The sequence below is a fragment of the Clarias gariepinus genome, chromosome 10, assembly GCF_024256425.1.
Source record: "Clarias gariepinus isolate MV-2021 ecotype Netherlands chromosome 10, CGAR_prim_01v2, whole genome shotgun sequence".
In the NCBI taxonomy this organism is placed as follows: Eukaryota; Metazoa; Chordata; class Actinopteri; order Siluriformes; family Clariidae; genus Clarias; species Clarias gariepinus.
The window spans coordinates 15,213,211-15,241,065 of record NC_071109.1 but is presented as its reverse complement, the minus strand read 5'-3'; the positions used below and the strand labels follow the sequence as shown (position 1 = coordinate 15,241,065).

The 27,855-nt window shown below is 37.4% G+C and overlaps 1 protein-coding gene across 1 annotated transcript; it reads left to right on the top strand.

Moving 5' to 3' along the window:
• hspa9 (heat shock protein 9) lies at positions 1 to 27,835 on the top strand. Its single transcript, XM_053505754.1, has 17 exons — positions 1 to 201; positions 758 to 816; positions 924 to 1,011; positions 9,836 to 10,017; positions 10,932 to 11,056; positions 11,182 to 11,255; positions 12,254 to 12,360; positions 12,473 to 12,635; positions 14,020 to 14,112; positions 21,145 to 21,354; positions 21,704 to 21,931; positions 22,078 to 22,182; positions 24,136 to 24,253; positions 24,358 to 24,452; positions 26,064 to 26,156; positions 26,235 to 26,375; positions 27,447 to 27,835. Exons 1-17 carry the CDS (start codon positions 136 to 138, stop codon positions 27,522 to 27,524), a joined length of 2,025 nt encoding a protein of 674 aa, XP_053361729.1. The 5' UTR covers positions 1 to 135; the 3' UTR covers positions 27,525 to 27,835.
• Positions 27,836 to 27,855: the final 20 nt, after the last annotated feature.

The window sequence follows — 27,855 nt, the reverse complement described above, 5'->3', positions numbered from 1 at the left end:
TAGTTCCAGAAGCATACTGTCGGCAAGGTGGAAGCCTTGTATTCGCACTGACTGTGAGGTGTAATCGAGCTCAATTAGAAGTTGTTTCTTGTTAGCTAATATAATACCATATTGTTGTTTACACATTGTGCGAAAATGTTAAATATAGGCAAAATGGTTTCACAAAGCTGCGTTCGAGGTTTACCATGTTTAGTCAAAAAGGTGGGTAATTTTCTTTTACCTTGCGTCATTGATGGATGTTTCCTTGAAGTAGTTAAAATGTATAGAATTAAAGGAACACTTTTTCCAATGTGCTAATTGTATAATTAGTCATTTGTTTTCTCATTGTTAACTTCGTGACGATAAGATAACGTTAGCAATACACAGGAAAGTATGCTTATCTTCGTGATTTTTTTCCTTTAGCTTCATGCTAGTAAATACTAAACTGTTAGTATTTATTATACTAAAGGCATACTAAACGTGATTTGATAATTTATTTGGTTATTCCAGTTTCTAGATACGACCAAGTGAAGATAGTTACGCGCCGTTATATCGGTGTTTTGGATTTCCTTCAGTCGTGTTCTCTTTCCAGTATATGAACCTATCCAATTGTGTACTTTGCAAATACCAGTCAGTAACTTTTTGTAGACATGTCTTCAACTGATGCCCGTCCCTCTTCTAAGTATGTAACGTTAACCAAAAAAACGCAGGTTTTAAGCTGTTATGTTTTTGAATTGTCGAACAGTAAAGATTTGGCTAAGAGCAATAATTTTTCTAGGCTTGCTGGAATCAGTTTATGGAACATGCCATTCAGGCTCCGTCTAGACGTCAATATGCGTGAGTAAATTGCAACAGTTCAATAAATTATTAGCTATCTAGTTTTTTTTTTTTTTTTTTTTACTGCACTTGCATATTCATCTTGTGGTGGTCTGTGGATGTTACAGTTCAGAAGCAATCAAAGGAGCAGTTATTGGAATTGACCTGGGGACCACAAATTCATGTGTGGCTGTCATGGATGGTAAACAAGCAAAGGTCAGATTTTTAATAAATTGGTTGTAATGCAATATATGCACAAATTATTTTTACTTTTAAAAAAGTTTTTGATGTTGAATTTTTAAAATGTTTCTTAAATTTTTATTTTCATTTTTTTCAATTAAATATATTAAACTCTTTGCTGCACATTATGAAAGTGCCGTAGCCATATATGAATTATTTATTTTTTAAGGTGACTTTATGCAATCAGGTCCATGCCTTACTTTTCCCCCTTGCCTTTGTACACCACTGCAGTGTGGTAAAACGTAATCTGTGTGATTGAACATTTTTAATCATGTGGCTTTAATTCAATTATAAACATCACATGATTTAAACATTACTTTTGTTTTTTTTTAAATTGCACACGCAATACAATGTCTTGATTACGTTGGTGTAGTTTGGTGGCCCCTAGGACAGGGGGTGGCAACCCAATTTAATTTCGGCGTAAAAACGATATATGCAGTATTCTCTCCATTTTTGATTTCAAAAGAGTTTTATGGCTCCTGGTGTTTTCTGTGGGAAACAGGTCCAAAGGGCTCTTTTGAGTGTTTTAAGGTTGCGACCCCTTCCCTAGGAGGACTGTGTATGTAAGTGAATGTATATGTATATGTGTGTGTATATATATGTATGTGTGTGTGTGTGTGTGTATATATATATATATATATATATATATATATATATATATGTTTATGCAGATGTATGCAGGGGTTGGACAATGAAACTAAAACACTGGCCAAATGTTGGAGGTTTTATGGCTAAATTTGACCTAGTGGCCAATCTTCATTGACTGCGCATTCCACCAGTAAGAGCAGGCAGGGTGTGAAGGTTTAATTAGCAGAATGATAGCACAGTTTTGCTTAAAATATTGCAATGCACATATTATGGGTGACCTATCAAGTTCAAAAGAGGACAAATTGTTAGTGTGCGTCTTGCTGGCGCATCTGTGACCACGACAACAAGTCCTTGTGATGTATCAAGAGCCAAGGCATCCAGGGGTAATGTCAGCATTCCACCAAGAAAGACGAATTACATCTAACAGTGCAATATACACACTGGTGAAAGAGTAGTTTGATGAACTTGAAAGTGAAGTGGAAGCGGATAGTGATGTCCTCCAAGTGTGTTACACCCTTAATTGCTCAATTAACTGATAAGCAGTAAGATGGCCAGGTTTGTGTGTCCTGTTTCCTTATTATTTCATAACAAATCAAAGTGTGTGTGTTTGAAAGCAATCCAAGGCAAAAATGTGGATGATTTTTAAATGGATGAATCGTTCATTGACCTAAACTAGTTTGGCTAGTTTGCCTGTGAAAATAGACAGACTATGTAAACAGATGGGTGTAATCATTGAATTGGTAATGGGGTATTTTGGTTAAAACCACCAATTTAACGCTGAAAATCTACAGTTTTATTAAATCTTGATAGTTTTTAAACCAACTGTGGTGGTGTTAACAGCTATTGTCTAAATACTTGTAGACCTGGTTATGTCTCCAGTTGCTTCGAGTTATTTGTGCAATATTGTAATATTTTCTTGCTCAATGTCAATATCTACAGGTGAACTTAAAAATTTTTCAACCCCCATAAACTTTTATTTTGTGCAAATTCTTTGCAATAAAACCTTGGATTGCGAGTAACTTGGTGTATTGTGAGATGAGCAAAAATTTTAAATATATTTTCACTCGATAAACAAGTGAGGTCTTGCATATACATAATATTTAAATAAATGTTATTTGTATAGCACTTTTAACAATTGTCATTGTTTTAAAGGGGTTTTCAAAATGAAAAGAAATTAGAGAAGTTTGTATGAAATGTGAAAAATGTGTACAAATCAAAATGATAGTCCCTGATGAGCAAGCCGAGGGCGACAGTGGCAAGGAAACCCTCTGAGATGGCAGTAGAAAGAAACCTTAAGAGGATACCAGACTCAGCGGGCAACCCATCCTCATTTGGGTGATAACGGATAGCAGGAATTATTTTGCAGTCATACTTTGTGTAAGGCGGCTGGAAGTTCAGTATTATAGTAGGAAGTTACTATATAGCCCAGTTTATTACTGGAGGCTCAGGTAGACTGTAGAAAATTCTAGTTCTGAACAATTAAGTGACTGCAGTGACAAGAACAGCTGTCTACATCAGCCGAGGCCAGGATCCTCTTTACAGTAAAGTGGAAACGTCCCCCGTCACCACCACATCTCAAGCAATATGATCTCTCTTACCAGAAGCGGGGCACAAGGATGAATCACAGGTCCAGAAGGCAGAGCGGGCCTGCATAACTGGCAGCTCAGGACTATGTAGCTCGACAGAAAAAGAGGGGGAACAGGAGGGGGGGGGGGCAGAAGGAAAGGCAAGATAAGTCACGTAAGGTACAAGATAAATATATGTTAAGTGAAGGGTGCCAGCAGGGACTCCTGGAGGACTAAATATGACAGCATAACTTAAAGGGAGTGACAAAAGGAAACACAGACATTAGGGCTCCCAGGGATGTAAAGCAACCAATCACTTTACCAGTCAACAAACCAGAGGGATCAATGCAAGTGGGCAAGACAGCATCCAAACATACCAGTTCACCATGTTACTCTACGTTTGAGTCAACCAAATCTGCTCCCTTACCTAAGGCAAATCTATTCACAAAAATGCTTGGCTACATAAATAGGTTTTAATCCTAGACTTTAGTGTCTGAACGTTAATTGAAAGAATATTCCATAACTTTGGGGCTTTGTAAGAAAAAGCTCTGCTGCCGCCTGCTGTAGTTTTTATAATATGCGGTACAGACAAGCAGCCTGTATTCTTTGATATAAGTAGGCATGACAGATTGTAAGGCACTAGCAGTTCACTCAGAGACCATTTATTGTTTTAAAAGTCAAAAGTAGTATTTAAAAGTAATGTGAAATTTCACTGAGAGCCAATGAAGTGTGGTAAGATAGGGGGTGATGTGCTTGTATCTTTTGGTTCTGGTGAGGACTCTTGCTGCTTTATTCTGAACCAACTGAAGGTGGTTTATGCATCTAATTGAACACCCAGTTAGGTGTTCCAAAAGTCTAACCTAAAGGTCATAAAAGCATGAACTAATTTTTCATCATCGTTTAGTATAATATAACCAGGATATCATTCTTTTATTTCAGAAATATTGCCAAGATAAATATTTGTTGAGATTACTAACCCCTGTATTGACTAAGCTCCTCACTGTATTGACTAAGCTCTTCACAATATGAAATCTCTCCCAAGTGCCAAAATTTCCCAGAATGATTTCATTTTGGTCTTTTTTTCAAGAGTTAGAACAAGAGAGATTTATTAAAATTCATCAGAAATGTCTGAACTGTTTAGGAGTAGTGAGGGAATGGCATTTAGGAAGAGCCGCGTTCAGAGGAGAGACGTTTTAGTAACGTTGAGCTCATAAGACTCGTTCGGACAAAAAATGGAATACTTATTTTTATTTTTTTTTTTTTTAATTGTGCGTGTTTAACTGGTCCAGTTACGAACATGTCATATGCTGTCTCCACAGGTAACTGATACTGTAAGGTTTTTTCTCTCTTTCTTTCTTCAATGACAGTGTCAGTTAAACTCTGCTCTGATTTTTTTCAGATCATGCACAAAATCATACATCAAAGAAAAACAAGCTGCATTAATGGAGTCGTGGGCATCATTCATGGCACACATTAAAATACTCCTATTTATAGAGTCCAGCCCGGAATTATTCTGTTATTTTATTCAACCAGTGGTTGAGAGAAATGACAGGCTTCACCTGAAAGATAATAAGACGATGTACAAGATGTGTAATTGTGGGGAAAAAACATTCTCAGCTTTTCTTTACATTTAAACAAAAGTGGTACATGCAAAATTATTCATACCCTTTGCATACTGTCACAGGGAAAATCTAAAGTTCTATACCATTCCAAATAGTTCAAGTTGATTAAGTCCATTTACTCTGATTCATTGGGAACAGCTGTTTTAATTTACTCAACAGGTGAAAAAAAGAAGCGCTCTGCTGTGGTTTGTGCACAGTCATGGCTAAGACAAAGGACATTGTGGCTGCTCACAATTCAGGAAAGGGCTATAAGACCATATCTAAATGTTTAAGTTCCAGTGGCTACAGTACAAAGTATTATTAAAAAATACAAGACATTTCTCACTGAAAAATCCGAGGACATGGTTGGAAGCCAAAAGTGACACCTGTGCTGGCCAGGAGTAGTGAGCGAGGTTAAAAAAAAGAATCCAAGCATCAACTCCAAGGCCATTCTGATGAAAGAAGCCTTCAACCGGAAGACCAATCCCGACTGTCGAAGATGGTGGTGGGAGCAATACATCAACGTTCTCAACATCAGGCAATCTGCAGAAAAACTTGGCCTTGGGCACCAGTGGACATATCAGCAGGACAACGAACCAAAACACACAGCAAAAGTCATGAAGAAAAGGTTGGCAGACCAAAACTTTAACGTTTTGCAGTGGCCCAGCCAGAGTCCTGACTCAAATCTAATTGAGAATCTGTGGAGAAAGCTAAAGATCAGGGTGATGGCAAGAAGACCCTCCAACCTAACAGTTGGAGTTCATCGCTAAAGATGAATGGGCAAAAATACCATTAAAGACATGCAAAAAGCTGATCAGCAATTATGGAAAGTGTTTGATTACTGTAAAAGCCAATATAGGCTATTGATTATTGGAAAGTGTATGAATAATTTTGGACATGCCACTTTTTGTTTAAATGTAAATAAAATGAGTAATAATTTTTCCCACAATGATGCCTCTTGTACATCGTCTTATCTTCTGGGAGACGGCTGTGTCGTTTCTAATCAAGAAAAAAAACTTGGTTGAATAAAAGTAAGTCAGAATTTGCCATGGGTATGAATAATTTGGGGCTTAACTGTATCTACATTTTATATACGTCTATGGAATTATTTAAATATATATTATTTTAGATTCTTTGTTATAAGCAGCTCTTCATTACTTTATTAACATGCTATCTCCCTGTGTTTCACATTACTCTGGGTACGTTCCACAAACGGACAGGTGGCATTAATTGTGTATAATTAGTTAGCCTAAAACAATATTTTTTCCAATGCTGAAGCAAACATGAATTTTATTTTGTTTTACAACCGATCTTTCATGATGAATGTGTATATATGCTTCATATTTTTTATAATGATGAACTGAGATGCCCAAAATCGTGTATATATAATCATATTACGTAACTATTATTTTATCAACACTAAGTGCTTTGGGCTTTTTATAATAATGATCATAATGTTTTTTGCTGTTTGTGTCCAGCATTGAATAATTATTTCATCCATTATTTAACCAAGGCTGGAAATAATAGCTGGAATGTGATGTGATGGTGAATTTATGACTAAAATAAAGCTTTTCGTCTTTTGTAAAGTACTTTTACTTTGCAAAAGGCAGCACGTGTTGTACAGTATATACAACGCAACAGTGCTTAAACGGCTGAATGCACTCGTATAAATACATAGGGTCCAGGGATAGCTCAGTGGTTAAGGCATTGGACTACGGTTTGGAAGATCCCAGGTTCAAACCCCACAACCACCAAGTTGCCACTGTTGGGCCCTTGAGCAGGGCCCTTGAGCAAGGCCTTTAACCCTCAACTGCTCAGATGTGTAATGAGATGAAAAAAAAAAATGTAAGTCACTCTGGATAAGAGTGTCTGCCAAATGCTTAAATGCAAATAGCTTTTTCGTTGCATATACTACATCATATATTTGTGTCTAATACTGTTTTATTCATATTTTTACATGCATTAAAATTAATAAATGCAGTTTATTTACTTGCGATTGTACTTTTAAAATGTAACCTCCGTATCTACAGTATAAGCATATCTAACTACTTCAGCAGTAAATGAGAAATTTGGTCGGTCTGGCTTTCAGATGAAGTTCTTATTTGATATAATTTTATTATTTAATTAATTATCTTATTATAAATATAATTCTTATTCTCTCTATTCTTGTTGAGTATAGTCCTTCAGAGCAAGCATTGTGTCAGAAGATTCTGCGGAATCTATTCTCACCTTTCATTTACGATAGGTTTGAATTTATCAAACTGTGCACTTTGTTGGCAAATTCTGGGGTTTAGATGAATTAAGAAGAGACAACGCTGGCCTCCAAACACAAAAGGCTACATGTCATAGGCGATTACTGCTCCTTTGATCTGCTGGTTACAGCAGGGCGCCGACTGCTGATCAGTGTAAAGTGACTAAATTTTCATAAAACTTAAACTGCTCTTGTAAAACAACCATTAAAGATATCAAAACATGAATTTGATCCATAAAAGTTCAAAGTCTTGTGACCCGTATAAACTTTTAAATGATGTTTCTACGACAAAGTATGGCCGAGCGGTAGGCCTTCAAAGTGGCCTGGGTTTTAACCCTTCGGGCCATTCATTTCCTATTAAAATGAATGTGGGAAAATGGGATTGTTTTTAGGAAAAACTGTGTGACGAATCCCTACCAAAAGTCAAAGAAAACTAATCTTGAATATTTTTCATGATTTGACACCTCACGCATGGGTCAACGACGAACAGTGACTTGTTATTCACCAAAATCCCCATTATAAGTTAATAGGGGAAATTTGGGGACCTCTCTTGCCCTGGGTGTAAAACCTATACCCTTGTGCATGGTATCTTCTGACACAGGCTGCAAACCTTTTCAAATGTGGTAAATTTGATGTTTTTACAAAATTCCCTCTCTGCGCTACAATCTGTCAAAGTTGATCTCAATGTTAAGTCAATAGGATTTTGGGGGCCACCCCTTAGAAAAGTCATAGCACCCCATTCCCGAATAAGCCGCACGATTTGACACCTCACTCATAGGTCTACAACAAACGGTGCTTGACTAGTTACGCGCCAAACTTTCATATGGAAGAAGATAAAGAAAAAGAAAAACTAAAGAGGTACATTTCCTGAAGAAAATGTGAGTAGTGCTTGCCGTGGCAAAACTCTGGGCCCCCCCATATCTCTATGACAATGGGATCTTAGCATCATGTTAGTGACTTTTTTTTAAGATGTTGCTAGCAACATGCTAATAAAGCTAGCATCATGCTAGCAACATGCTAATGAGCTGGATATGCTAGTTACACTAGCATCATGCTAGGAACATTCTATACATGTTATTAGCGAAATGCTACTAAAGTTAGCATAATGCTAGCAACATGCTAATATCGTTAGCATCATGCTAGCAAAATGCTAATCATGTTAGCATCATGCTAATCATGTTAGCATGATGCTAACACCATGCTAGGGGGCATGGCTTATGAGCATGACGACAAATGCAAAAGACTGGTTGGGTGCCCTCCCCCGTGTCTCTACAACAGTAAGAGGTTCCATTGTTAAATTACATTTCAAAATTCCTATGCATTGTATGTTAATTGCCCACTGCTGGGGCAATTAACCACCCACCCCTTAGAAAAGTCTTAGCACCCCATTCCCGAATAAGTCACATAAGCCGCATAAGTTCATTCATGGGTCTACGACAAACGGTGCGAGACCAGTTATTTGCCAAAATCCCTATTATAAGTCAAGGGGGCAACTTTGGGGACCTCTCTTGCCCCGGGGGTAAAACTTATACCCTTGTGCATGGTATCTTCTGACACAAGCTGCAAACTTCTTCAAATGTGGTAAATTTGACGTTTCTACAAAATTCACTCTCTGCGCTACAATCTGTCAAAGTTGGTCTCAATGTTAAGTCAATGGGATTTTTAGATGAAGTTTTAGAAAAGTCATAGCACACCATTCCTGTATAAGCCGCACGGTTCGACACCTCACTCATGAGTCTACGACAAACGGTGCGAGACTAGTTACGCACCAAACTTTCATACGGAAGAAGAAAAAAAAACATACGTTTGCAAGATAATAGTGATGCTTTGCAAGCACCACTAATAGGTTTGCAAGATAGCAATAGTGATGCTTTGCAAGCACCACAGAAAAATAATAAGCCTGTGAGATAATAGTAGTGCTCACTTCGCAAGCACCACTAATACGTTTGCAAGATAATAGTGATGCTTTGCAAGCACCACTAATAGGTTTGCAAGATAACAATAGTGATGCTTTGCAAGCACCACAAAAAAATAATAAGCCTGTGAGATAATAGTAGTGCTCACTTCGCAAGCACCACTAATAAGTTTGCAAGATAATAGTGATGCTTTGCAAGCACCACTAATAGGTTTGCAAGATAACAATAGTGATGCTTTGCAAGCACCACAAAAAAATAATAAGCCTGTGAGATTATAGTAGTGCTCACTTCGCAAGCACCACTAATAAGTTTGCAAGATAATAGTGATGCTTTGCAAGCACCACTAAATAACTAGAGTAAATAAACTAAGTACTTTAAAATTTATTTAGTTATTTTAAAGTTGTGTCTATGCTCATGTCGGGTCACTATTCACTGGCTGTTTAACTTCTGTCAGTGGACGAGGGGGGGAAGAGGGGCTTGTGTGTGGGGGGGGGATTGGAGAGGGCGGCGCACGCGGCAGTCAAATTTAGTCTCAATGTTAAGTCTGACCCTTAAGTAACCCCTTAGAAGAGTCATAGCACACCATTCCCGATCAAGTCGCACATAACGATGTGACGTACATGTGGGTTTTCTTAAAACTGCGGGATGAGTAACGCTGCAAAATTTTAGGCGGAAGAAGGAAAATAAAAATAAGAAGTAAACTCCCAGAAGGCATTGTTGATACTGTAGCAGGCCAAACTAAGTCAGTATGGCGAGCATTACAGGTATTAATCTGTGTTGGCTTCAGCTCGGGTTAGTGTAAATGTTTTCTACATTTAAATTTATGATTTACTATTGCTCATGGGAATAAAAAATTATTATATTTTTGTCTGGTAACAGGTGCTTGAAAATGCAGAAGGTTCACGGACAACTCCATCAGTTGTAGCCTTCACTGCTGAAGGGGAGAGACTGGTGGGTATGCCAGCCAAAAGACAAGCTGTCACTAATCCAAACAATACACTCTATGCAACCAAACGCCTCATTGGGAGACGATTTGATGACCCAGAAGTACAGAAAGATTTGTAAGTTGTGTTTATTTTTTTTATGCATTGAGTTTTATTACTTTATCTTCCTTTTATCAGAGACCAAGTGCCATAGGTCTGTTGATCCCTTTTAGTGACTGTACACTTTTTTTTTTCTTGTAGTTATGTGTAGCATTTTCCTGTATGTCCCTTACCATAGAAAAATATGGAGAAAAGCACTTTCTGCATCCTCTTTTGCTGTTGAGCACTCACAGCATGATCTCTATTATGCTTTTTTAAGCTATCTTTTTTGCCCTCTGTGTAGTAATTTTGGTGTATGCCATACAACCTGTCTAATACCAGCCATGTAGCATACTTGGGAAATGCTTTTAGAAAGAGGTTTCACTTTATTATTTGGGTCATGACAAGTTCTGGACACTGATGTTTATCTCCAACATACTGGATTTATTGGGGGCATAAATAGATTTGGCTTATTTATTTATTTATATATTTTTAAATAGGGTAATCTTTACATTATGAATTAGTTTATTAATTGTGGGTAAATGCACACATTGCATAGAGTTTGTGGTTCAGTTTCACACCTGGAAAATGAGAGTGGTTCCTGTTCTATGATAAAAAATAAATGATTATCCTTGTTTTTTTTATTACTTTTTTTATTTAATTTATCACAAATCAATGTGAAGAATGTTATCTTCGTGCTAACTAGCCAGCTACACTAGGAGGCAGCAAAACATCTCACTTTGAAAACATTAAAGTGGCTGCAATGTGATTGGTAGTTGTCACCTCAGTAGTTGTTTACATTTAAGGCTTTGGCAGCTGTTTATGACATGGTTTCATGAAAGTCTGATCACAAATTACATAATCTCATTAAGACACATTTTCCTCAGCATTGCTATCAATAAGCAGGATGTTTCGCACAACAAAGTAATTAGTGTGTGGTTCTTCAATTGCAGAAAGAATGTCCCATATAAGATAGTACGTGCATCCAATGGAGATGCCTGGATAGAAGCTCACGGAAAGCTATATTCCCCTAGTCAGGTTGGGGCCTTTATTCTAATAAAGATGAAAGAGACTGCAGGTAAAACTGTCTTTTATAATATTACAATTATATAATGTAATAATACATATACAATGTAGGGTGTAATAGAAATATTTGTGCATTTTTGTTAGTGTTTTTTTGTTTGTTTTTTAATTTTTTTTCAGAAAATTATTTGGGCCATATGGCGAAGAATGCTGTTGTGACTGTTCCAGCATATTTTAATGATTCTCAGAGACAGGTAAAAACTGCATGCAAACAAGCCAAAATGTTCTGAAAGGTTGATATTTATTTTCAGTTTTAAGATTTGTAGCGAAGAGTGAAATTTCCACAAAGCCACTCAGTTTGGCTATGCTAGTTGTAGTACAGTGGTTTTAAACCTAGTCCTGGAGGACCCCTTATGTCCTACGTATTTTATTTTTGTCTCTCGTGTCACATGAGCCTCAATTCCAAAATGGCCGTTAATTATGTTTAGTCACATTAGTTTTGTTTGGAGCTGAGGAAATTCTAAAATGTGCAGGGAGGTAGGTAATCCACTGTTGTAATTAAATGCTTTAGAACTACATAGCATTTTGTACGTAAAAATGTTTAGTGAATGAATCAAGCTTTAGGTGTAAAACCCCAAAGCACGTCTCTCAAGATCTCTCCTCCCCATTCACCATTACCATCTTATTTTACACTCACCTTAATAGAACTTTCACCTCTGTAATCCCCAGTTACCCCTTCACCCACCAACCATCCTCAGGCGAACTAACTGCCACCTATTTGTCACTAGCACCCAGGTGAGGAGAGAGGTAAACTTTAGGAAAGCTGCAGGGCCTGATAAAATTAGTCCCAGCAAACTGAAGATTTGTATCAACCAGCTGTGTGGGATCTTTCAGCACATCTTCAGCCTGAGCATTAAGTAGTACAATGCACCAAAGGTTTCAGAGAACGATTAAAGACCAGTGTACCCTTTGACAGGATGGTCCTGGAGAGACTAATGTTAGAGACTAACTGTTAGACATCTCCAAATGTTTGTTCTTTTCTTTTTGGCCATGTTTGTGCCATACAATACTGTGTTACCCGTTCATAGTTTTGCTGTTTGTTTTAAGTTGTTTTTGTCCCACTTTAAGCCTGCTTTAGCCAATCAAAATATAAAAAATCAAGGTTTTTAACTGATTTGCTAATTCATCTCATCAAGAGCTTTTGACAAGCTCATTTATATATGTATAAACCAATGTGCTGCATTAATTACAGGCAACCAAAGATGCTGGCCAGATAGCAGGTCTGAATGTGCTCAGAGTTATCAATGAGCCTACGGCAGCTGCCCTTGCATATGGACTTGATAAGACTCAGGACAAGATGTATGTGTATAAAACACATTTGTTAGAAAATTATTTATGATGAAAATGATTTACAATTTTTTTTTTTATCTTTTGCATGTTTTTTTTATTTTGTCTCATCTTTACCTTCCAGTATTGCAGTTTATGATCTTGGCGGAGGCACATTTGATATCTCTATCTTGGAGATCCAGAAAGGAGTTTTTGAAGTGAAATCTACCAATGGTGATACTTTTTTAGGTGGTGAAGATTTTGATCAGTATCTGCTAAGGCATGTAGTGAAAGAGTTTAAGAGAGAGGTTTGTATTTATTTTTGTTTGCACGTGTACATTTTTATGTGTATACTTTATAATTAAGGTCAAACAACTTGGAACCATAGGAGTTTAAATGATATACAGTGATCCTTGGATTACGAGCATAATTCGTTCTAGAGGTGGGCTCGTATTCCAAAACACTCGTAGACCAAATTGAATTTTCTCATAAGAAATAATAGAAACTTAAATTATTCATTCCACAGCCCAAAAAAAGGAATACATAAAAATAATTATAACAAAATAGTACATAAAAATATAACAAATGAACCTGCACTTTATCTTTGAACGGTGTCCAATGACTTACGCGCACACAGACACAAAGAGCAAATTGAGCCTTGAGCAGAGAAAGAAAATGGCTTTATAGTAAACATGCGTGCACAGATGTTAATTATACCAGTGAGAGACACGCACTAAGACCCCGCAGGGGAGACAATTACCCAAAATTCCGCAGCACAAGAGAAATAAAAACCGTTGGATGATACTCTGTACTCGTTAACCAAGACTTGTTTGTTTTCCAAGTCGAAATTTATTTTAAATCTCCGCTCATCTTGCGGAACGCTCGCAAAACGCGTTACTCGCAATCCGAGGTTTCGCTGTACCTCCTTTTCAACAGTTTGAAGAGTAGAAATTTGACATAACACATAAATGACCGCTTTAAAGTTTTTTTTATTTTTTTTATCTGACTCTATTGCTTACTGTTAATGGTTTAGCAGATTATAAGATTTCATTTTTAAAATTATTTACCTGCATCATTCAATACTTGCTTTAACAAAAAGATTGACAGTAGAATGCAATAATGAATAGTGAGTTTTAGGGGGAAAAAACTAATATTTTGTGCTCATGTTTATTTACAAACTAAACTAAAACAAATAAATATTAGCATATATTAATACCATTGACAATGACGCATTCACACTTGCATGCAAACACACACATGCGGACAAGACAAAAACGTATGGTTGAGAAGCACCTGGCCAGACTTTCAGAACAGAGCAGAACTTAAAAGATAGGGTAAATAATTTTTTTTGCTAGTTCCCAAGGACTTTGTGCACTTGGCAATTTTTTTAACTTGCCAGAGCTGTACATTAGATTGCTAGATGACTGAGCTCAGTTAGCATGCTGCCTCAACAGGTATGGCATTTGTCGAGGTGTGCAGATGGATGTAAAATTAAATCCAGAAACAGAATGAAAAAAAAAAATTATTTAAAAAACTTTCCCTGCACCCAAAATAGTTCTCGTTAATATGGTTAAAGAAATATTAGTTACATTGAGGTCAAATTCCAGAAATAATGTTATGCAGTGTATACTTTTGCTCACAACTGCCCATTAATAATTAACCACTTTTAATTTTTAATTGTTTTGTTTTTAGTCTGGTGTAGATCTAACCAAAGACAACATGGCATTGCAGAGATTAAGAGAGGCAGCAGAGAAGGCCAAATGTGAGCTTTCCTCATCTCTCCAGGTTGGTTTCTGTTTGTGGGTTTTTTATTTAATTTTCAGGTGTGAAAGCCAGCAGTCTGATCTTGGCTATGACATGCAGAGAAACCTTTCATTGGTCACAGAGCGGGGGAAAAAAAATAATTATTTCCAAAAGTTAGGTGTGCACAATTTGTATGAAAATAGGCAATAGAAAATTAGTTGTTTTATAGTGAAACGTTTATATATTTTAGAACCATTCAATCTCACATTAAATATTTTAAGCCTTTTTTTCTTTAATGATTATAGCCTTAAACTCATCAAAAAACTACTATATAAAAATCTTTTAATTCATACATAAGACACCATTGATATTGTGAAATTCAATTCACTATCAACCAATTCACTATCCCACCCAATATTATCTTCCCACTCCCATCTTTCTGGTGCTTTATTAGAACTGGTTTTCGGTGTCCATCTTGTTTTATTCATCCACGGTCTTTATATTCTGTGTGTGTGTGTGTGTGTGTGTGTATATATATATATATATATATATATATATATAATGTGTGTGTGTGTATATATATACTTATACAGTCGTGGCCAAAAGTTTTGAGAATGACCCGAATATTAGTTTTCACAAAGCTTGCTGCTAAACTTTTAGATTTTTGTTTCAGTTGTTTCTGTGATTTACTTAAATATAATTACAAGCATTTCATACGTTTCAAAGGCTTTTATCGACAATTACATGACATTTATGCAAAGAGTCAGTATTTGCAGTGTTGGCCCTTCTTTTTCAGGACCTCTGCAATTTGACTGGGCATGCTCTCAATCAACTTTTGGGCCAAATCCTGACTGATAGCAACTCATTCTTTCATAATCACTTCTTGGAGTTTGTCAGAATTAGTGGGCTTTTGTTTGTCCACCCGCCTCTTGAGGATTGGCCACAAGTTCTCAATGGGATTAAGATCTGGGGAGTTTCCAGGCCATGGACCCAAAATTTCAACGTTTTGGTCCCCGAGCCACTTAGTTATCACTTTTGCCTTATGGCACGGTGCTCCATCGTGCTGGAAAATGCATTGTTCTTCACCAAACTGTTGTTGGATTGGTGGAAGAAGTTACAATTTTGCACAAAAACACAGCCATGTATAAAGAATGGTACCAAAACACCCTGTTTTGGTACCATTCTTTAAACATGGCTGTGTTTTTGTGCAAAATTGTTGTGAGTGAGCCCACTCCCTTGGATGAAAAACAACCCCACACATGAATGGTCTCAGGATGCTTTACTGTTGGCATGACACAGGACTGATGGTAGCGCAAACAAACAATCGGAAAGAGGCTTCATCGGAGAATATGACTTTGCCCCAGTCCTCAGCAGTCCATTCACCATACTTTCTGCAGAGAATCAATCTGTCCCGAATGTTTTTTTTTTTTTGTTTTAAGAGAAGTGGCTTCTTTGCTGCCGTTCTTGACACCAGGCCATCTTCCAAAAGTCTTCGCCTCACTTTGCGTGCAGATGCGCTCACACCTGCCTACTCCCATTACTGAGCAAGCTCTGCACTGGAGGCACTCCGATCCCGCAGCTGAATCCTCTTTAGAAGACGATCCTGGTGCTTGCTGGACTTTCTTGGACGCCTTGAAGCTTTCATAACAAGAATTGAACCTATAAATTGTTGATTTAGGTGCCACAATATTCTTGCCTGTGAAGCCATTTTTATGCAACGCAATGATGGCTGCACGCGTTTCTTTGCAGGTCACCATGGTTAACAATGAAAGAACAGTGATTTGAAGCATCACCCTCCTTTTAACATGTCAAGTCTGTCATTCTAACCCAATCAGCCTGACATAATGATCTCCAGTCTTGTGCATCGTCACCTGAGTTAACAAGAAGATTACTAAAATGATCTCAGCAGGTCCTTTAATGACAGCAATGAAATGCAGTGGAAAGGTTTTTTTTGGAATTAAGTTAATTTTCATGGCAAAGGAGGTCTATGCAATTCATCTGATCACTCTTCATAACATTCTGGAGTATATGCAAATTGCTATTATAAAAACTTAAGCAGCAACTTTTCCACTTTCCAATATTTATGTAATTCTCAACTTTTGGCCACGACTGTGTGTGTGTATATATAATATACAGTGGTGTGAAAAACTATTTGCCCCCTTCCTGATTTCTTATTCTTTTGCCTGTTTGTCACACTTAAATGTTTCTGATCGTCAAACACATTTAACTATTAGTCAAAGATAACACAAGTAAACACAAAATGCAGTTTTTAAATTATGGTTTTTATTATTAAGGAAGAAAAAAAATCCAAACCTACATTGGCCCTGTGTGAAAAAGTAATTTGCCCCCTGAACCTAATAACTGGTTGGGCCACCCTTAGCAGCAATAACTGCAATCAAGCGTTTGCGATAACTTGCAACGAGTCTTTTACAGCGCTCTGAAGGAATTTTGGCCCACTCATCTTTGGAGAATTGTTGTACTTCAGCTTTATTTGTGGGTTTTCCAGCATGAACCGCCTTTTTAAGGTCATGCCACAACATCTCAATAGGATTCAGGTCAGGACTTTGACTAGGCCACTCCAAAGTCTTCATTTTGTTTTTCTTCAGCCATTCAGAGGTGGATTTGCTGGTGTGTTTTGGGTTATTGTCCTGCTGCAGCACCCAAGATCGCTTCAGCTTGAGTTGACGAACAGATGGCTGGACATTCTCCTTCAGGATTTTTTGCTAGACGATAGAATTCATGGTTCCATCTATCACAGCAGGCCTTCCAGGTCCTGAAGCAGCAAAACAACCCCAGACCATCACACTAAACATCATTGAGATGGTTTTTAGCAAAATTGAGACGAGCCTTAGTGTTCTTTTTGCTTAAAAGTGGTTTGCGCCTTGGAAATCTGCCATGCAGGCCGTTTTTGCCCAGTTTCTTTTTTATGGTGGAGTCATGAACAATGACCTTATTTAAGTCAAGTGAGGCCTGCAGTTCTTTAGATGTTGTCCTGGGGTCTTTTGTGGCCTCTCGGATGAGTTGTCTCTGCGCTCTTGGGGTAATTTTGGTCGGCCGGCCACTCCTTGGAAGGTTCACCACTTTTCCATGTTTTTGCCATTTGTGGATAATGGCTCTCACTGTGGTTCGCTGGAGTCCCAAAGCTTTAGAAATGGCTTTATAACCTTTACCAGACTGTTGGATCTCAATTACTTTTGTTCTCATTTGTTCCTGAATTTCTTTGGATCTTGGCATGATGTCTAGCTTTTGGTCTACTTCTCTGTGTCAGGTAGCTCCTATTTAAGTGATCTCTTGATTGAAACAGGTGTGGCAGTAATCAGGCCTGGGGGTGACTACAGAAATTGAACTCAGGTGTGATAAACCACAGTTAAGTTATTTTTTAACAAGGGGGGCAATCACTTTTTCACACAGGGCCATGTAGATTTGGAGTTTTTTTTTCTCCCTTAATAACGTAAACCTTCATTTAAAAACTGCATTTTGTGTTCAATTATGTTATTTGACTAATAGTTAACCGTTTTTGATGAGCAGAAACATTTAAGTGTGACAAACATGCAAAAGCATAAGAAATCAGGAAGGGGGCAAATAGTTTTTCACACCACTGTGTGTATATATATATATATATATATATATATGTATATGTATGTGTGTGTGTGTGTATACGATAAGTATTTGATCACCCTGTGATTTTGCAAGTTCTCTTACTTAGAAATCATGGAGGGGTCTACAATTTTTAGCATAGGTGCATTTCCACTGCGAGAGACAGTCTAAAAAGAAAAATCCGGAAATCACATTGTATATGATTTGTGAATTTCTGCGTCAAATAAGTATTTGATCACTTGCTTATAAGCCAGATTTCTGACCCTCAAAGACCTGTTTTTTTGCTTTTAAATAGTCCATGTGCTTCTTACGGAGCCACTCCTTGGTTTTCCTGACTGTGTGCATTGGGTCATTGTCATGTTGGAAGACCCAGCCACGGCCCATCCTTAATGCTCTGACTGAGGGAAGGAGGTATTAGCCGAATATGTCACAATACATGGCCCCATTCATCCCCTTCTTAATACAGTGCAGTAGTCCTGTGCAGAAAACACCCCCAGTGCCTGATGCTTCCAGCCCCATGCTTCACTCGTAGGTATTGTCTTATTGGGATGATACTCGTCGTTCTTCTTCCTCCAAACACAGCGAAAAAAGTTCTACTTTGGTCTTATCTGACCACAGCACTTTCTCCCATGACTCCTCTGGATCATCCAGATGGGCTGACTTAAGCAGGGGAAACTTCCGTGCAATGCAAGATTTTAAACCGTGACGTCTTAGTGTATTACTGATGGTAGCCTTGGAAACGATGGTCCCAGCTCTCTTCACAGCATTGACCGGCTCCTCCCGTGTAGTTCTGGGCTGATTCTTCAGCATTTTTAGCATCATTGATGCCCCATGTATCTAGACTTTGGCTAATTGTGGCGTGTACAAACAGGTGCTACTAATTTAGGGCCTGTCCACACGGAGACGCGTTTTGCTGTATACGTATACATTTTATATCGTATTTCATCCACACGGATCCGGCGTTTTAGGAGACTGAAACCACTATTTTTTTTTAAACCAGGTCCCAAAGTGGATAAATCTGAAAACGACACCCTTGCGTCTTCGTGTGTACGGCTGTTACGGTTTCCTATTTTGTTGTTATTTTGCTCTTGTCTAAGGGAGATTGGAAGCCGACATAAGAAAAATAAATAAATAAAAAAAAAAGGATAATATCTTGAAGACCGTCACTGATTACTATTTGAGAAGTCACTCATAAACAAGAACGAGACCAACTCGAGAGTAGCGCTGAGTTTTAGCAAACTTTAGTAATTTTAAAGCACCAAAACACACAGTGGAAACCAATAGTACAAGTAGAGAAAGAAATAGTATTTACAGAAAATATATACAAAATATCAAATATGCATTCAACGGTGGGAGCCACGAGCAGAGCTTAAATCAAAGAAATAAATAGAACAAAACACATTCTAACTTATGCGCGGCGGTCAATCTAATCTATAAACAAAATGAAAAAATCAGGGCGTGGGATGCCCGCTAACTACACTAACTAGCCAAAACATAAGTACAACAATTAGCTCTCACTCCTATCTAGTGTGTCTAAACAAAGTCTAACTCTACGTGCTGTTTATGTACACCCTAGGGCATACTAACCTGGACTCGACACCGCGAATGGAGAAACGTCCAAGAACTCGTACTGGGCGTAGTCAGGACAAAACAACACACGTAGAAAGCTTAGCGTAACGCACACACACCATTCACAAATCACTACGACAACGTTCAATAATACCGGAAGTATAGCGTCACCATAACAACAATCTATATGAATGAACCAAAAAAGCCGCGCCGCTGGCTGCGTCACTTCCGGGTTCTTATACTCGGCTGGGGCAGCCTCATTGGTTCCCACGGGAATCGCGGTCGCGCTGGAAACCATGATTGACAGGTGCGATGTCCAATCCCAAGACCTAAAAGACATAGGCACTAAAATACGTGCGAAATGCCCGAAAATACTACGGGACGTAACAACGGCCAATCCGTATATTTTGTGAAACGATGATGTCATTACATCACGTGTCGGCTGCGTCACACGTAACAGCAACAACAATAATGGCGGACTACATAATCGTGTCCGTGTTGCTACAAAGCCTGCTAGCTTTATTACAGCAGAATCTATTGCTTCTATGCAACTGTTATGAGCAACAAGCGATAATGGACAACACAATCTTGGTTCGTATACAGAGCGCAAGGTTATGCGCATGCTCAAAGTCTTCTTCTCCGGTTATAGTGTATCTATATGGCAAGATTACAGCGCTCCATACTGGTCTGGCATATATACTACACCGTTTTCAGTGGTTTTGTGTGTACGCTATTTTTTTTTTTTAGAACGAGGGGAAAAAAATTATTGAATAATAAAGTGATAAAATATTTAAACTATTAGTCTATATATATATATATATATATATATATATATACAGTGTGTGTATATAATTTTGGCAATTTTTGACATTTGCTTTTTTCTGTCTTTCTCTCCTTGCTTATCATGCATAGCTCTTTGCCTCTTTCCATGTGGACACATACTCACATTTCTCTTGTTTTTGCAGTGACCACGAGTCAAAATATGTGCTATTTCATCACCCTATTTTTTAAGGCAGCAGAAATTTGCCTTATGTTTAATTTAAAATCAGTCCTCGCTTTAAGACGCCCCCCACTCAATAAAGCAATTAGGCCACCTGCAAATGTTTGCACAGTGACTGAGATTAAAATGGTTTCCTGGGAATCAAATGTGTTTTGAAGATGCTATTTCATGCAAATACTGGCTTGGAATTGTAATACGAAATAATATGGAATTTTTTAAACCAGCAGAACAGAGAACATGGTTAGGCTTCGGAAATGTTTTAGCACCTGTTGATAGCACTGATATGAAATCCACATGCTGCTGGTGCATCAGCAAGCACCCTAAACATGTGCAAACTCAGGAAGTTGCTTGAGGAATGATCTGCCTTCTCTCATTTTAGTGTATTGGTGATCTAATCAAGGACCACATATTCACATATCACGTGTCTGATTAAATTAAATGAAGATGACCCAGGTCGGGGACAAGGATTTTAATTGATCTATTAAACAATTTGCTGGATGTTGATCATAGTTTAAAAAATAAACACAAGGTAATTATTATTATTTAAAATAACATAACATGGTTAATAGCTAACCATGTGTTGTTAATTAAATTATTTAATAACTTAAATAGCTAAAGAAGCTGCCTTCAAAATAGAAAACAATTGTTAACAAAACATTAGTCGACTAATATTTGTAACATTATATTGCAGGTAAGTGTTTCTATTTTCAGTGCTATTTTCATTTTCCTGTATCAAAGTTTTTTGAGAACTCTTATCATATGCATTCGTAGCCTTTATTCCTTTCATGTTAATTTGAGTGAATACGAGAATATGAAAAGACACTTTAATCTAAGAATCAAGATACATTATTTTGTCTTAGAGGTTTTCCAAATAAAGAATTTAACATTCTCTTACTGACATCTCTTAGACTGACATCAACCTTCCTTACCTAACAATGGACAGCTCTGGTCCCAAACACTTAAACATGAAACTTACCCGTGCACAGTTTGAGGGTATTGTGGCAGATCTAATAAGAAGGACTGTGGCCCCATGTCAGAAGGCCATGCAAGATGCTGATGTTTCCAAGAGTGACATTGGCGAAGTCCTGTTGGTTGGAGGAATGACTCGCATGCCAAAGGTATTTGCAGAACTGTTTAGAAGGCTCTTACAGAGTAAAAAGGAACCATAAGATTAAGAATGATGGTGATATCAGTTCCTCCTAAGTGCCATTTGGTCAAATTGTTAATAAATTTTTGGGGTAAAAGGAATTAGATTTTATGTACTGCATTCTGGCAAGCTATATAATTTAAGCTATCTGTTATTTTGGTTACTGAAAACTGAACTTTTTTACACTATTAGTTATGAATGTTAAAATATGATAGACTTAATTTTAAACCTAAACATTATACAGTATTTACTCTCCTTTACTTAAGTGTTTAAACAATTGCAAGTTTGTGTTTATACAAGTCCTTTTGTTCTGCTTTTAGGTTCAACAAACTGTACAAGATCTGTTTGGTAGGTCTCCTAGTAAATCTGTTAACCCAGATGAAGCTGTGGCTATTGGGGCAGCTATCCAAGGAGGTGTATTGGCTGGAGATGTAACTGATGTGCTCCTATTAGACGTCACTCCTCTCTCTTTGGGAATTGAGACTCTGGGAGGTGTGTTCACCAAACTTATAAATCGGAATACAACAATTCCCACCAAAAAAAGCCAGGTAATTTTTTAGGTGAAATTGTCCATCATTAGTCTGGTGCGTGTGGCCTAGGGTTATTTTTAAACATTTTTTTTTTTATTATTATCTTTTATTCCAGGCTATTTTTACTGTCAAAGTTAATTCATATTTTCATTAAATTTATTCAGGTGTTTTCCACTGCCGCTGATGGGCAAACACAAGTAGAAATTAAAGTCTGCCAAGGAGAGCGTGAAATGGCAGTGGATAATAAGCTTCTTGGACAGTTCACACTGGTAAGACATGTTTACATAAAACTGACAAAATTACTAATAAAATTGAATACGGTGTTTTTTATTATAGTTGGATACAAGTAAACTGTGAAACTCATAATGAGGTGAATCAATTACTGAAATCGGTATGACCGTACAGTGGAACCTCGGATTGCAAGTAACCCGGTTTGCGAGTGTTTCGCAAAACGAGCAAAAATTGTTTACGAGAAACAAAACAAAAAAGCAAGTTTTGGTTTACGAGTATCATGTGGCACGTATGCGCTGCTTGTTTTGACACCAAATGTCACATGATCACAACTGAGCCAATGTTTTCTCTCTCTTGAGCTGTGGAATTGTGGGTAATTGCTTGGTCTTAGTGCTCATCTCTCAATCGTATAATCGACATCTGTGCACCCGTGTACTGTTTACTGTGACAACGTGTGTGCATGTTAAGCATAATTTTTTTTGTGTGTGTAATATATATAATACAGGGGTTGGACAATAAAACTGAAACACTGGCCAATGTAGTTTTGGAGGTTTCATGGCTACATTTTACCATCCTGGTGGCCAATCTTCATTGATCACACTCTACTCTTACTCTTCTGCCCCTCAACTCTCCTGTTTCCACCAAAACTTTTCATTGAGAGCTCCACAGGTTCAAAGTATATGGCCAGCCTGCTATAGCCAAACCTTTGGTCACTCGTGCTAGTGCCAAACGTCGGTGTTTTGAAGGAGCGAGTCAGGAAACATTTTCCTCCATCAGCATCATGTTAGTAACCTGGCCACTGTGCATGACTTGTATCTGTTATTGTTAAGACAATTTGATGCTCTGTTTGCTGCAAAAGGAGGCCCTACACCATACTAATGAATTATCGTGGTCTAAAACCAGGTGTTTCAGTTTCATTGTCCAACTGTTCATTGTTGAGGTCAATAAGTATTTGATCACCCTGTGATTTTGCAAGTTCTCTTACTTAGAAATCATGGAGGGGTCTACAATTTTTAGACAGAATCTAAAAAGAAAAATCCGGAAATCACATTGTATGATTTTTTTTTTTTTTTTTTTTTTTAAACAATTTATTTGTGAATTACTATGTCAAATAAGTATTTGATCACTTGCTTATCAGCCAGATTTCTGACCCTTAAAGACCTGTTATTTTGCTTTTAAATAGTCCATATGTTTACCCGACAGAGCCTTGTTTTCCTTAGTGTGCGTGGGAAGAGGAGGGGAGGGGCAGAGTGTCTAATGACGCACACATGCACACATACACAGTGCAGGCTGAGGGAGAGAAAATGGATCTTTAACCTTTCTAACACATACAGCGCATGCATGCACAGACACTGAAGGAAACACTTATCTGTCGGGATTTTTTTTTTGTTATTTTTTACTTTTTTTAATGGTAAAGTGCAGGTTAATTTTTGTGGAACAAATAATTTAAGTTTTCGTTATTTCTTATGGGGAAATTCGCTTTACGAGTGTTTTGATATACTGTACGAACACGCTTCTGGAAAGAATTATGCTCGTAATCCAAGGTTCCACTGTACTTTCATTACATGGTTCAATTATGTTGCTTCTCTTTCTCTTTTATCTCCCAATTATAAAAATTAAATACAGTTGAAATAAACTGAAATAAGCAATACTGAAATGGAATGTTGAACAATATTACCTTGTCATCTGTTAGTTTATTTCCCCTAAAAAAAAAAGATCTTCACAGTTGAACACACTCTCCTTTAACATTTCCCACAAGTAAGCAGTGGGTGGTGTAATGTAATATCAGGGGACCAGTTCTGCAATGTGAGGTCAGATGAATACTGTTTCCTCTGTGGAGAAAAGCATTTCCAACATTAATTGCACAATACAACTTCCGTTTCACTACTGGGAATATAACTCATATAAATGAATTTCAGTGGAGAGGATTTAGGTTTTCATTTTTTGAAAACTACTTTTTAATTTAGGATATAATCTGTGACTGTCACTAGGTTGGCATTCCACCTGCTCCACGTGGTGTCCCCCAAATTGAGGTTACCTTTGACATTGATGCCAATGGAATTGTGCATGTTTCTGCTAAAGACAAAGGCACTGGGCGTGAACAGCAAAGTAAGATTTGTGGTTTTGTTTTTTGTTTTTTTTTCTCTTTGCTTTTTTTCCCTTTTCCTTGTAAAACCTGTGGATTATTTTTGTTTATTCCTAATATTTTTCAGTTATCATTCAGTCATCTGGTGGTCTCAGCAAGGATGACATTGAAAATATGATTAAGAATGCTGAAAAGTATGCAGAGGAGGACAGAAAGAGAAAGGTAATTTAGCCTCTTTTATGGTCTTTTTATTTTATTTTTTACAGTCCCCTGTGAAAGTGTTAGTAACAATTCTTTTTCATTTACACTAAAAGCATTTGGATTTGTGGTGATTTGAGAAAATATGAATGAGAAATGGATCAAATTTATGTGTATTAATGCTAGCCTAGTTAATATCTCTCGGAAGGTACCTACCAATTTGGAGGAAATGCACTGTCCGTCACTTATTCTTTCTCAAACACAATTATTTTAGCTCTTTCTCTTCTTTTGCCAAGTCAAATATTGCATCTTTTGTTACAAATATGTTATCACATGCATTTGTGTTGACATCAATAACTAATTGGACATGATTTGGAAAGGCACACACCTTTCTATAAAAGGTCCCACAGTTGACAGTTCATGTCAGAGCACAAACCAAGCATAAAGTCAAAGGAATTATCCAAGATAGGATTGTCTAGAGGCACGAATCTGGGGAGGGTTACAGAAAAATTTCTGCCTGCTTTCAAGGTCCCAATGAGCACAGTGGCCTCCATCATCTATAAGTGGAAGAAGTTCGAAACCACCAGGACTCTTCCTATAGTTGGCCGGCCATCTAAACAGAGCGATCGGGGGAGAAGGGCCTTCTCAGGGAGGTGACCAAGAACCCGATGGTCACTCTGCCAGAACTCCAGAGGTCCTCTGTGGAGAGAGAAGAACCTTCCAGAAGGACAACCAAATCATGCAGAACATGCAGAGATCAGGAATTCACCAATGAGGCCTATATGGTAGAGTGGCCAGATGGAAGGCACTCTTATAGTAAAAGGCACAGTTTGCCAAAAGGCACCTGAAGGACACTCAGACCATGAGAAACAAGATTATCAGGTCTGATGAGACTCTCTGGCCACTCTACCACCTCCCTGACTAAGGCCTCTCTCCCCCGATCGCTCCGTTTAGATGGCCGGCCAGTTCTAGGAAGAGTCCTGGAGGTTTTAAACTGCGTCCACTTACGGATCATGGAGGCTACTGTGCTCATTGGAACCTTCAAAGCGGCAGAAAATTTTCTGTAACCCTCCCCAGAATTGTGACTTAAGAAAATCCTGTCTCGGAGGTTTACAGACAATTTCTTTGACTTCATGCTTGATTTGTGCTCTGACATGAACTGTCAAATGTGGGACCATTATATAGACAGGTGTGTGCCTTTCCAAATCATGTCCAATTTTACCACAAGTGGATTCCAAGTAAGCTGCAGAAACGCTGTGAATACGTATGTACATGTGCTTTTTTTATTTTTAATGAATTAGCAAAAATCTCAAGTAAACTTGTAGAATTCTGAGGGGAAAAAAATTTATTTAATCCATTTTAGAATAAGGCTGTGACATAACAAAATGTGGAAAAAGTGATGCGCTGAGAATACTTTCCGGATGCACTGTATTTAAAGCGGAGGGGCATCATAAACTTATATGTATATATATAAGTACAACTATGAAACAATTTGACCCCACTGGCACTATTTAGAATCAGTAAAGAGCAAGTTTACACATGTATTTCATACGTGGGCAGTGATTGTAACATTCCACATTAGTTTAAACAGTATTTTAGATAATTATTCATTCATTAAATATTGTTTGTCTATAGGATCGTGTTGAGGCTGTTAATATGGCTGAAGGCATTGTTCATGATACTGAGTCAAAGATGGAGGAGTTTAAGGACCAGCTGCCCCCTGAAGAGGTAAAGCATATTTTTTGCACGTATACATTTTTGTAAAAAAAAAAAAAAAAAGTTATAACATTTTTTTGTTTTCCTCAGTGCAAAAAGCTTCAGGATGAGATAACTAAAGTGAGAGATCTACTTTCACGAAAGGACCATGAGACCGGGGAAAACATCAAACAGGCTGCCACTGGTCTACAGCAAGCATCTCTAAAACTTTTTGAGATGGCTTATAAGAAGGTAATGCAATGTCATAAATTACCCCTTATTACCTGGTATAAGCAATGTAAAGACGTATACAAGGAGACTGTATCATTCTCTCTTCTATTTTTTTTTTTTTTGTGGTTTGCACTTTCATCACAGTGATGAGCACTTTTTTGTAAAATATAAGATGTACAGATAAGCTAGGCAAATTTTTAAAGCAGAAAGTGCAAAAGAAGTGAATAATCTTTGTTATATTTAAAATAAATTTTCTTACTTTTCATATACGGACATTAACAAGGTTATTCTCAGAAAACTTGTCTTCCACTCTTTCATGCAGTTTATAATATTTTTTATTAAATAGATAAAAAGCTACATAAAATTATATAAGAAATGTTTTTGAAGTAAGATGTTTTGAAGCAAGTAAGAATGACCTTTGACATTAAACTCTACACTGTAAACTATTTACAAAATTTTAGATTACTTAAATCCTGTGATTTATCTTTTGCTTATAAAAAAATTATGATATAAACTTAGCTCATATACACTTGCACATGTACATGTTAAACTCTGTAGACTTCATGATCTCATTGAGCTGAACAATTTTCACTAAAATGTCATGAGCTCAACTCAACATAAGGTCAAATGTTTTTGACCATTTTCAAAACGCACCCAATGGACACACATTACATAAACACTACCCATCCTATACAAGCGCGCGCACACTGCATATTCTACACAAATGAGGACCAGCTCAAAAACCTACGCCATTACGATCACCTCCATTCCCAACACATATGATCTATATGACCCCATTTTAGGACGCAAAATTGTGAAGGGATTTTTTTTCTCAAACAGTTTAGCCATGGCAATGCTATAAACTTGCTAAAAAGTGACTAGTAACATCACATTGAGTGACATTAGCATCCAGGACTTTTTGGAGGTTTTGACATGCTCAAAACAACAGGTTGTATGTTGTGCACAGCGTTGCTGAAGGAAACAATGATCTGTTAGTGGTTGCTATAAATCTGTTCTCAATTTTTGAAACAGCAGTTAAGGTCTGCTGTGTGCCAATTTGCTTGCTATTTACAACATTAAAATCTTTTCTAGATGGCATCAGAGCGACAAGATGGCACTGGAAATTCCAGTGGAATGGAGACGGGAGAAAAAAAGGAGGGACAGCAGTAGAGCCTTCCAAGCGGTAGTTATTCTGAGAGTATAGAAGACCTTGGCATTGTTGTAAACTGTCTTGAACGAAACTATCTTCTTAGTCTTCAGCTATTTCTGACACACTGCTTTATCACAGTATCATACATTTCTGAAACTGAGTTCATATGCATCTTTTTGTATTAGGATCCTTCTGAAATTGAGTTCAAATGTATCTTTCATTTTCATTGATCTAATTATTTAAAATTTCCCCCAGTTGTGTTGTCTATTACTGCTTTTGTGATTTTTGTATTAAAATTTGTAAAGTAAATGTCTCCTTCCCTTACATCAAATCATATGAATGCTTTTTAGT